General features: G+C 49.8%; 1 protein-coding gene across 4 annotated transcripts; it reads left to right on the forward strand.

Moving 5' to 3' along the window:
* The first annotated feature begins 1,226 nt into the window (after positions 1-1,226).
* On the forward strand, positions 1,227-11,905 carry KCNA2 (potassium voltage-gated channel subfamily A member 2). Of its 4 annotated transcripts, none has more exons than XM_030473206.1 (2): positions 1,227-1,315; positions 3,261-11,905. In XM_030473206.1, the coding sequence occupies exon 2, from the start codon at positions 4,494-4,496 to the stop codon at positions 5,991-5,993; it is 1,500 nt and encodes a 499-aa protein (XP_030329066.1). In that variant the 5' UTR covers positions 1,227-1,315; positions 3,261-4,493; the 3' UTR covers positions 5,994-11,905. The 4 variants fall into 4 exon arrangements, with proteins under 4 accessions (XP_030329066.1, XP_030329064.1, XP_030329067.1 ...); XM_030473204.1 differs by lacking the exon at positions 1,227-1,315 and adding an exon at positions 2,184-2,469; XM_030473207.1 differs by lacking the exon at positions 1,227-1,315 and adding an exon at positions 2,543-2,701.
* The last annotated feature ends 230 nt before the right edge of the window (positions 11,906-12,135 follow it).

Genomic DNA, 12,135 nt, shown 5'->3' on the forward strand with positions numbered 1-12,135 from the left:
CAGAACCTTCTCAAGGCGGCAGCAGGAATAACAACTTAGAAATCTAATTGCACTAGAGTTGTTCTCTGCAAGGCCTCAGTTTCTGTGTATTGCGTAAGGATCAGCCTGAGGCAAATCCTTTTCTGGATTCAACCTACCCTGCTATGACAGATCTGCCTTTAGAAAAGGCTAAAACCCTGCAGATGACATTAAACCCCCTCATCCGGAGCCTCCTGTTACACTGGGCACAAGCAGTAAGGAAACCCATCCATGCAAGGGCTGTTTGCAGCAGCAAGTGAAGGATTCCTGATTTTGCCATAGGAATAGAAATTCATGTTCAGTATTGGGATCTGGCTGAGCAGGATCAAGACGGGTGCTGGGAGGAGCATCCTCCTCACTCCCCAATGCTGCCTTCACTCTGTTTCTGTGCCACCCGCTACTCCTGGCACCTTGGGAAGCTAAAATAATATGGTTTAGCCCTACCAGGTCCACACATCCCCCTGTATGGCTGGGAATTATACTTAGAACTGATTTTCTTGGATATTCAGGGTGGAGCCTGCCCTCCCATCCCACCCTGAGTTGTTGTCCCTGGGGCAATTGCCATTGGCACCAGCAGCTCCTTGACCACTGTGTATGGGAATAGAACTATTTTCCATTACTCTGGAATGGAGGCAATCATTGGAACATCCATCATGTTTGCTGGGTGCCAGGCACCTTGCAGGACTTGTTGCTGCCCTGATGCTCTTTGTCCAAGCAGGGGTCCAAGCAGATGTATCTCCCTTGCGCCCTAACGCAGGGTTTGATCCATAGGTTTTGATATGCCGATTCTGTAGGAGCTTGGCCATCTGCTTCCTTGGGGGTGGGAGATTCCTCCTTATGAAGGGAGGTTGGTAAATGCAAAGTGATATAAAATTATTGCTTTTTACATCCTCACCCCAGCCAAGAGCAGAGCAGTGTGGTCCCTGTGAGTCCAGTCCTGCTCCATCTCCTTCCCCAAAGCTCTATGGAGCTGGTAGTTCTCCATCCCCCAGCTCTCCCTGAGCAGATCCAGGCTATTACCAAGAATATGGTATGGATCAGTAAAGCAGCATCACGTATCCAGGGATATGATTATTTCCCAGTGGTTGAAATCTAGGTCTCTTGCTTGGGAGGAGGGAGGCGAGCGGAGGAGGGGGGAAGACGCTCATATTAATCTTATGAATATTCATGGAAAAGCTCTGCTGCCTTCGGGGGTTGACTCCTGGAGTTTGGGGGCTGTAGGTGAGAGGTGCCAGCAGCGGCGCGGAGCAGAGCGGCTGCTTGTGCATTCGCCGCATGCCTGACTGCAGAGCCAATTGTAAGTTGTTGCCTTTCTCTCTTCTCCCCCCCTCTCCTTCCATCCTTTTCCCTTCCTGCCCTGCTTAAAAACAGCCCGGCCATAAACTGTGCAAATGGAGGGGGTCGTGGTTTAGTCACAAACATGACCTTGTCCTCGAGGTGCCACCCAAAATCTCACCCTTCCTAAATACAGGCATGGCTCCTGCCCGCAGTGCTCTCTGGAGGCAGGGGGAAATTGAGGGGTTTTGGGCAAATCTTCACCTCCTCCATGCCCCCCGTTCCCCCCCTTCTCCAACCCCAAATTTGCATGAATTAACCCCAAAGATGCTTGGGGGAGGGGGAGGTGTGTTTGCCAGAAAGCATGTAATGAGGAGAAAGTAGGGGAAACTGAGTGCTGGGATGTGTGATGTCAACTCAGATGATGCCGTAACTGTACCCGATAAGCACCGAGCATCACTGCTTGGATTTGGACTGGGAAGGAAAGAGCCTGGACCTCATGGCAAATAAAAATCAACATGTTAAAAAGAAAAGTAAATCTCTGTGCTGTTAAGCAAAGCTGGGATGTTTTGGGAAGGGGGAAAGGGGAGGAGAAAGAGCATGGGCAGGAGAAAAAACTGCTTTTAGTAAAAAAAAAATAACTGAAGGTGGGTTGATTTGAGGTGAAATGGGGGTTTGTGGCTGCCAGAGATGCAGCAGCAGCAATATGGGGTTTGTGGTGCTTTAGTGTGATGCTCAGAGGAGCCAGGGAAGGTCAAATCCAGCTGAACTCCTGAGTGAGTGGCTGGGGAGCAAGTAATGGGGAGAAAATGCAGGCAAAGGAGAAAAACTGGGACAAATGCAACCTCCTGTGCTGTGGGCCTGGCAGAAAAGGGTTAAGCGAAGCGGTTGGATGCTGCAAGCCTTGTCAGGGTTGTACTATTTTTTCTAGTGCATAAGGAGAAGGGAGAGGAGGGTTGCACGGAAAAGGGAAATTTCCAAGAAAAGAGGGATCTGCGACAATATCTGCACCTCGGGTGATGAAGAGAGGAACCAACAGGCATAAATGGCCTGGAGACGGCTGAAATCTTTGCTGAGGAGGTTGGGACCATGGGGTTATTTTCCACCTGCCTCCCCTACCTGGTTCTGTAATCCTGGCTCAAAGTAGACAAGTCGAGTTGGAGCTGAAGAAGGGAGGTTAGAGGATTTTTTGGTTTATTTTTTCTTTGGGAGGGAAAAAAAAGAATCAAGGCAAAAAAATGAGAGATTGCTTGGACCTCTCTGGGTTGAGCATCTCCATGGTGTGAGGCAATGTAGGGTTGTGGGAATGGGTGCTCCTTAGGAGCAGGGATGGAGATGACCCCGCACCCGCCGGTGACCGGAGCCTGAACATCCCCATGAGAAATTCTTTGAGTCAAATTCCCACGGGGTGGGTCAGTCAGAGGTTTGGCTTTTGGGAGGATGGGGAGGACGTGGATACAGCTCGTGTGGGTACCACAGTCAGGCCCACGATGCTCAGGGTTCATCGGAGCCCTCAAGGGGGGGGCAAGTGGCTTTGGTGGGGGCTCACAGGGACCAGTGGGGGGTTCAGTGTTGCGGATGAAGCCGGAGCCTCCTGAATCACCTGGGAAAGTGACGCAATGGCGTGGGAGCTGCACCCAGTGGGTACCACCGACTCCTGGGTGCTTGGTGATGGTGGGAACCCACTGGGGCTTTGGAGGGATGGGGGCTGCGTTGTTCCCCCCCACCCCCTCTGCCTGGCACCGGCTTCCAGGGGCAGCCCTGCCCCGCTGCACGCCGTGGTGCTGAGGGAGAGCGCAGGGAGATGGGGCTCTGGTTTTTTCCGCCTTGCCGCTAGCGCGCTCTCGCCCTCCTCTCGTGTTGCAGTGCGGGTTGGCCAGGCAGCAGGATGCCTGGAGGAGCCAGGGCTTTGCAGATGCTCCTTTCAAGCCCCCAGCAGCTCGTTACCTTCTTGGTGTTTTTTCCAGGCGATGCCACACCTCCCGAGGACACTGGGGACATCGGGGTTTGCTGAGCTTAGCATCTTCTCACCGTCGTACCGGAGGCATCAGACAGACGCTCATCTGCCCTGAAGTGCAGATCTGCAACAGCTACCAAGAAGACTCTGTCTCTCTGTCTCTCTGTCTCTCTTTTCTCTCTCTCTCCAGTCCAAACCATTACAAGACCTGACTTCCACCATCTGGGAATCTAACCCCTTTTATGTCCCTTCTCCTTTTTCTACGATGACTCACCATTATTTTTAACTTTGAAGAGAGAGGAAATTATGGGGATCTTGGAAGCCTGTATTTCTCTCTAGGATTTCCCCAGGGTCAGATAATCGGTGTTACTAAAGAGACACTAAGATTTGGCTTCTCCAGGTAATGTGATTTGTTTTCTGTGTGCCATGGTGGTTTGCAGAGGATGACAGGAGCCAGGACACCAGCGGTCGAGGAGGGGGACTGCAGTGGTCCACGGGGCAGCCGCAAAGCTTGCCCAGTTGGCTGCAGGCAGGGAGGGCAGCATGTCGCCTCGATTTATGGCAAGAGGATTGGGAAGGTGCCGAACTTAAACCCAGAGCTAGAGATTTCCTAGAGGGGGAGATTGCCTGAGATTGCACGGTTAAATGTTAACCCTTAGCTGCATGCTTGGGAATGAGCAATGAGCTGAGCCTGGTCTGCCTCTCCCCGGCACCCCGCGGGGTCCCCTCGCCACTTTAGGGCTGGATGGGGTTATTTTTCTTCCTTCCTTGCTCTTCCCTTCCCCCTCCTTTCTTTATTTTTTAATTGGATTTTTTATTTTTAACCAAAATAATAGTCCTGGCTTGCCAATGCCAGTTTTTCCATGCTGGTTTTGAATAGGTGACAGTTCCTCAGGTGTTTTCTCTCTTCCACCTAATGGGCTGAGATGGGAGTTTTTGAACTCTGTCCCAAAGAAGGCAAATTACACCCCCTGCAAGGAAGGGGGTAGACGTGCTAGTGAAGAGAGCTGCTGTCCTCCCTCCAACTTTATCTCATCTCTCTCTTTCTCAGCAGGGGCGATTTTCTTTCCTTTTCTTTTTTTATTTTCTCTCTTTTTTTGTTATCTCATCCCTTCGCCTTTTCATGAGACACTTCCAAACCTACGTACCTGTCCTTCTGCAGGATAGTAGCCCTGACCTGAATCTGATCCCACCACTGGGCCCTGGGAAGAGTTTAGCATAAGGATTTCTTTTAAACCCCAATATGACAGTTGCTACTGGAGATCCTGCAGATGAAGCTGCAGCTCTTCCCGGTCACCCGCAGGACACATATAACCCTGAGACCGACCATGAATGCTGCGAGAGGGTGGTCATTAATATCTCGGGGCTGCGCTTTGAGACACAGCTCAAGACATTAGCCCAGTTTCCAGAGACCTTACTAGGGGATCCTAAAAAGAGAATGAGATATTTCGACCCGCTCCGGAATGAGTATTTCTTTGACCGGAACAGACCCAGCTTCGATGCCATCTTGTACTATTACCAGTCTGGTGGGAGGTTGCGGAGGCCAGTTAACGTGCCCTTAGATATCTTCTCAGAAGAGATTCGTTTCTATGAACTGGGGGAAGAAGCAATGGAGATGTTTCGGGAGGATGAAGGTTACATCAAAGAAGAGGAAAGACCATTGCCTGAGAATGAGTTTCAGAGACAAGTGTGGTTGCTCTTTGAGTACCCTGAGAGCTCAGGCCCTGCCAGGATTATAGCTATTGTCTCCGTCATGGTGATTTTAATCTCCATCGTCAGCTTTTGCCTGGAAACATTGCCCATTTTTCGGGATGAGAACGAAGACATGCATGGCAGCGGGCTGAGCCATCCCCCCTACTCCAACAGCAGCATGGGGTACCAGCAGTCCACCTCTTTCACAGACCCCTTCTTCATCGTGGAGACACTTTGCATCATCTGGTTCTCGTTTGAGTTCTTGGTGAGGTTTTTCGCCTGCCCCAGCAAGGCTGGGTTTTTTACCAACATCATGAACATTATAGACATCGTAGCCATCATTCCCTATTTCATCACCTTAGGGACGGAGATGGCCGAGAAGCCGGAGGATGGTCAGCAAGGCCAGCAGGCCATGTCCTTGGCCATCCTTCGAGTCATCCGCTTGGTGCGGGTCTTCAGGATCTTCAAACTCTCCCGGCACTCCAAGGGGCTGCAGATCCTGGGGCAGACTCTCAAGGCCAGCATGCGGGAGCTGGGCCTCTTGATATTTTTCCTCTTCATTGGCGTCATCCTCTTCTCCAGCGCCGTCTACTTTGCCGAGGCCGACGAGAGCGAGTCCCAGTTCCCAAGCATCCCCGATGCCTTCTGGTGGGCTGTGGTTTCCATGACGACTGTTGGCTACGGAGACATGGTCCCCACGACCATCGGGGGGAAAATAGTGGGTTCCTTGTGTGCCATCGCTGGCGTATTAACGATTGCCTTACCAGTGCCCGTCATAGTGTCTAACTTCAATTACTTCTACCACCGGGAGACGGAGGGAGAGGAGCAGGCTCAATATTTGCAAGTAACCAGCTGCCCAAAGATCCCCTCTTCCCCTGACCTAAAGAAAAGCAGAAGTGCCTCTACTATTAGTAAGTCTGATTATATGGAGATTCAGGAAGGCGTAAACAATAGCAATGAGGATTTTAGGGAGGAGAACTTGAAGACAGCCAATTGCACCCTAGCTAACACAAACTATGTGAATATCACCAAAATGCTAACCGATGTCTAGTGGCTAAAATCTAGTAACCTATTTAAAGCTGAAGTGGAACAATTGCAGATATTGAGTGCTGCTCTGCATTGTAGTTACTACAGTATTTTCTACAGTGTATATTTGGTTCTGCATGGGAAGCAATAGCTGTGTAAGTGACTTTTAACCTTTGATTTCCACACCCAATAAGCGTTCGTGCAAAAAAGAAACCCCAACAACAAACCATTTTGGTTCCCTTCTCCCATCCCAGGTCGTTTCCAAAGATACGGAGTGATCGAGCAATGGGATGGGGATGTGGGGGGGAAGCTCCAGACCACCCCGGGGTACCACGAACGCCGCTCCCTGTCCCATGGAGCTGGGTAAGAGCCAGCTTCCAGGCATGGGGAACGGCTGGGAAAGGTCAGGCAGAGCTTAATGAAGGGAAGATGGAGTCGTGTGTCCAAATTGCTGGAAGGCTCAGGTTTCCGCCCCGGGAATGCCAAGTGCGAACTCATCACCCAGGCTCGTGTTTCATAACTGAAAATGCTGCATGCTGCAATAGTTGGAGCCACTGCAGTATGCCAGTGTGAGGCCCAGGGGAGGGATAATTAGTATGAAGGCACATTATTTATTAAGTCTTAAATTTTCTATGCCAGGCATCGGGAGGGATGAGTAAATAAATCAAGCACTTGGACTGAATTCATCTCTCTAGATGACACTTCCATCACCAATATTTCCAGGATCACCAAAGACACCTCCACTGACACATTGAAAATGAGTTGGAAAAAGCATCTTTTTTTTTTATATCTATATATATAAAAACTGGAGCAACTATGCTGTGGCCTATAACATATTTACACTGCAGTGAAATCTAACCAGTAATACAGTACAGCTGCATGGATATTCGTTGCATGAATCTGAATATTTAATACACACACAAATATCTATTTTCTTAGTAGACTATACAGTATTCATGTTTATAGTGTTTATAGATTCTCCGGTGGCTCGAAGGAGATTCATGGGAGTTAAAAACTCTCCATTAGATTTAAAACCTGGATGGGGAAGGCATGTGCTGACAACAGTTTGATAGATAACAAGGCAAAGCCTGAGTGTCTGAGCAGCCAGACACAAGAGCCAACTAATGCAAGAGAGGGAAGGTGAGCTGAAAGTTAAACACCTGCGCTCATTATAGGGCGAGTAATTAGTCATTAATCTTGGTGTCATGAGCAGAAACCCACAGTAGATCAGAGAGGGCATGAGGAGCAGGTGGAAAAGCACGTACTGGCTCTCCTACTTGTTTGGTCAGCAATTTTCAGCCTTTCCTCATATAATTTGTGTGTGTGTGTGTGTATAGATATTTAGAGAGTGACTATAGGGCCAAATCCTCAGCAAATGTGAGTGCTTGAGGCATTGGGAGCTTTCCAGTTCAGAGTGCTGGGATGGTGGGACATGGGCTGGGAGCAGGATGACCTGCCCCATGGCACCCATGGGATTACCAGGATAGGGTGTGTTTTGGGCACATTTGGGCACATTTTCCTTTTCAATCATGTAGAACCTCAGGGCTGGTGGTTTATTCCTTTATGGTGGAGAGGGCACATGCTAAGGGTAGGCTGGATCTGAGCTGGTACCTCTGAGCCTTTGCTTTGCCTTCTTCCAGAGTTTTTAGGAGGGGTGAGTCAAGGTGCAGAGACCCTGAGGTTGTCTCTGCTTCTTCTTCATCCTGGCATTCCTTGGGGAAGTTGTCGGTCCAGGAAGATCTCACCTGCTTTCCCTATTCCCTGTCTGCCTTTTCTTGTGTTTCCCCCCACTGCTGACAATCCCCAGGGATGTGTGCCCTGTTCTTCTGGCAGGTCAGGGGAGAGGGATGCAAACCTGGTCCAAGGTCATGGTCAAGCAAAGCCTCCCCCAAGGGGTGTGGGATGGAGTTTAGGAGCCTGTTGAGTTGGGGTAAATTTGGGCTGAACTGGGGCATGGTCAGTGCTGTACTGCTGTGAAGTATGGACACAAGGAGAGCATGCAGAGGGAGGTCAATCAGCCCTGTCCTGAGCTCAGAGAGGAAACCCATACTAATAACAATAAACCAAACGGTGCTAGCGTATTCTACAGCAATGGTTCCAAATGCTGCTTTGGGGCTGGATCCACCTCTTGTGCTGATGTGGCTCCACTTGGGCAGGTGGAATCACTCCTCATTTTTATTTGATTGATCAATTGATTCACACCAAGCTATAATTAATACCAAGTGTCCACTTAGTGCGCGAGAGTCCTGGCTCCTGCTTGGTGCAGAGGACCAGCAGCGTCAATGTGCTTGGTCTCAAAGGTGCTCAGCACCACGCAGCATGAGACCCCCAGCCTGTCTTTAATTACATCTCGTTACATTAGGAGCCCTCTCCTCCCTCTTCACTGCTGCAGCTCTGAAATGGGAGCCCCTATAGCCCGTTAACACCTTAAAACACACACAAAAAGAAGCAACACAACTGAAAGCAATAAATCTCTGCTTCTGAAGCTTGTCAAATGGGATGGGGCTGGCATAAATTGCTGCCTCGGGCACAATTCCCAGGGCAGTTGTCCAGTTTCTATTGATTTGGCTTGTGGTGGGTCCATAGGGATGTGAGTTTGCACGGGGAAGCTGCCTGATGCACTGGGATTTTGCCTTCCCACCTATGGGTGCTCCTAGCACTGGGTGATCCCATCCCTGGGGTGTGGGAAAGCACCAAGGCTGAGGGCAGGTTGCTGCAGGGTTTTTGGGAGGATGCTGGCACTCAATGGGACTTTGCACTGGTGGTTTTTAATGCTGTGGGCTTTGGATGATTTGGGGCAGCTGTTGTGGTTCAGTAAGGAGGAAGATCATGGGGTTTTGAGTTGTTTTGGGTATGGTGTCCCTGTGGGCTTTCCCAGGCTGGGCAGGAAGGGAAAGTGGGTGTGTGAGCAGGATGAGGCACATCAAACCCACTCGCCAAGCTGGGAGGTCCTGGCTGCTTTGGGAATCCCCAGAGCCGCATTGCAGGGATGCACGGGCTCGAAAAGTGAGAGGCCACGTTCCTCCTGGAGCAGGACCATGGCCAGTCCCTTCCTCAGGATGGATCCTGCACCTCTTGCATAGACCCGTGCAGATGTTCCTGGGGAAAATGAGCCCTGGTGGGAGAATAGCTCTGATCTGTCCTTGGGGAAACAGGAAAACACCCGGATAAGCGCTTGGATGTTTGGTTTGGGGCAAGGAAGGTCTGTGGGGGCTGTGGCTGGAGGCAATCCATGAGGCTGCACGAAGCAGAAGGGTCCAGTCTCTCCCCTGCACAGACAAATGGTTCCCCTATAGCTTTTAATGGGATTTGTGCCTGCAGGTCGGAGCTCTAGTGCTATTTCTAGCTTTGCTTCTGACTCACTGATGTGATCTTGAACCAGTTTTTCAGGAGACTGTAGGTTTTCTTCTTCTCTTTTATTTATTTTTTCTTGAGGGATTTGGTTTAGGAGATTCTGGGCCTGTGTCTGCAGAGATGCTGAGCATCCAAAACTCCCCTTGACTCTGAAAGGGTGCAAAAATGAGCTGCAGAGTAGCTCAGCCTGAGGATGCTAAATTAAGGACCGGGGAAGGCGAGGGTCCCACCATCTGTGTTAGATTGCAGCAGGCCACTTAATGTAGGTGTCTGGTTCCTTTCCTCCTCCCATGGAGATATTTGCCTCTCTCCAGGGGTGGGATGGAGGACTGAAGCCCTCTGGTCTGTGGAGGTGCTCCTGGGTTGGTGCCCAGAGGAGAAGACCCTGTATTTTTGCATTATCCTTTGTGCCATGGTTTTGGAGAGATGGAAAGTGGTGATTATAGTGCAGGTTGTCTTCTAACACCCAACCACATGTCCAAGCCTGCAAGCAACCCATCAGCCCTTTAATATGTCCCAAAATCTCTGCTAAGGGCAATGGGGTGAGGTTCATCTAGCAGCTGGACGCCACCAAGTGATTAGGGAAAAAATTATCTATATGGGCCAATGTGTTTTATTGGGAAAACTATTCTCTGCAGTGATGTTCTGTGTCAAAGTCCTGCAGATTTGAACACTGAGCTATAGGAAGCAAAGGATCTCTAGATTGTTGTTTTGAGAGTGTAGCACGTGGGTGTATAAATATGGGCATATTTGTGCATAAATACGCAGAAGGAGAGCAAAAGAGAGAGGAGGAGGAGGTATTTCAGGAAGGGCCTTGCTTTGTTGTCAGATAATTCCTGGGTCAGCCCTTGAAATTGCTACCAAAGTCTTTACCAGAGCTGGCAATGCACCTAGGGATGGGCCCAAGCAAAGGAGATCCAGATCTGGCCTCAGAAGTGGAGCATCCTGAGAGCTGGTGGCATTGGCTCCCTGCGTGCCTCTGCAGACCAGCAGCTCTACAGCATCTCTGCTCTCGATCCTGAATCCCCAGCTTGGGCCTGTCACGACTGTTTCTGTGATGTGCAGGGAAAGCTGAGCAGAAGTTGATGGGATTTAGCTGAATTCAAGCACTCTGCTGCTCTGGGTGGGGGTTTTCAAGATTTATTTCTGTAGTGTTAGTATTTTAAGTCCCTTGAGCTATGCTGGCTTTTGGTCCCAGGGTGGTGGCAAAAAGCATCGCCCTGTTTTGAAGCTGGGATGGGTTTATTTCAAGATCTGCATCCATGGGGGGGAGTCCCAGGGGTTTGTTCAGTCAGTGGGAGCTGGTCAGCATGCTGCTAGGGTGAAAGGGGCTGAGGGATGAGGAAAGAAGGAGTCAGATCCAAACTATTTTGTTTTGCACCCAAAATAAGGCTATGGCTCTGTCCCTGCACCCCTGGCAGCATTTGACCTCTTCCACATTGAGCTTGTCCCTCAGTCCCTTTGGCTGGGGACCAGCTGCTGTCCCCTGCTGGGGTCCCTGAGTGGGGACAATGATTCCCCCCTATGCACCAGCCACTGTTCTGGCCCTGGCCAAAGCACTGCCCTTCCCCAGCCTTGGCCTCCCCATGAGGTTACTGCATTTGGCTGCCCAAATTTCATCCCCCCCTTCTCTGAAATGTGTGCTCTGACCCTGCTGCATCCCATCATGGGGGAGAGGAATCATCCTCCAGCAGTGTAAATCATCCCTGAGAGCACAGCACTGATTTACACCCGGGGACAAGATCCCCCAGCCCAATTGTGATGAGAGATAAATCCCTTATCCATGTTTTTTCTTCAGGAGAGGGATGGTTTGGCTTGTAGGAGCTGCTGGACATCATGTAACCACACAAGGTCTGTACACATGGACCCTCATGGGGACCACATCCCCTCCCCAGCCCTGCCTGGCTGTCCTGAGGTCGGGATTGGTCTTTTAGGGTTTGTTTCTTTGATTTTTACTTTTATTTTCAATCTTCTGCTGCCTCTAAGACTGTAAATTACCCTTTTGCACTTGCTCCCTCATTGCTTGAGACTTCGCTCTTGTCCTCCAATGTCATCCACTGAAGCACAAGAGATAAAAATGGGTATTGGATCAACCCTGCGTGCGGTGCCTAATTTGAGTGAATCGATAGCAAGAGGAAATCCAAGAAGGACTCATCCTAAGGATGCTGGAGCTGAACCTTTTGTTTCCATGGTTACGGGAGAAATGGGACCAGGAATGGAGAGAGGCCTATAAACTGTTAAAGAAGGACTCGTGGGAATTTCAAGTCATTTAACCATGCGTTTGCTAGACAAAAACTTTAGACACCAGCTGTATCTGAATTGCACAGTGTGTATAGACATTACTGCTCTTATTGACGACCTGGGGGTGTCTAGGGGTCGGGTGGATAACAGGGTAAGAGGCACCCGAGTCAATAAGGCTGACCGTTGTATATAGGTATACAGATCTGTGTACATACATAGCCCAACTGAGCATTTGCTGTCTGGTTTCTCATGAGTGTATATAATTTATTCTTCACAGAGTATCACAATTTTTGTAAATATCGGCACTAATTAAGAGGAAATAAATATGTATATTATTGAGGAGTTATTTGGGTATCAGTTCTGGGGAGGGGGATGGGAAGGGAAAGACAAACAGCCAGATTTTTGGTAGTCTGGGTGGGTTTTTGCTGTACGGCTAAGCCTTCTGTCAGAAAAGAAACAGCCTTTTCTGTCAGAAAAGGAAGAATGGAAAAATCAGTTGGTGCTGCATCATCAGCCAGTCCCCAGGGAATGTTGGAAGGGGAAACCCCCTGGAGGAGCTGATGGGTCTTGGT

The sequence above is a fragment of the Strigops habroptila genome, chromosome 18 (genome assembly GCF_004027225.2).
Source record: "Strigops habroptila isolate Jane chromosome 18, bStrHab1.2.pri, whole genome shotgun sequence".
Classification (NCBI taxonomy): domain Eukaryota; kingdom Metazoa; phylum Chordata; class Aves; order Psittaciformes; family Psittacidae; genus Strigops; species Strigops habroptila.

Coding starts and splice junctions, on each gene's coding strand:
- KCNA2 (XM_030473206.1), top strand. CDS start 4,494: ATGACAGTTGCTACTGGAGATCCTGCAGATGAAGCTGCAGCTCTTCCC.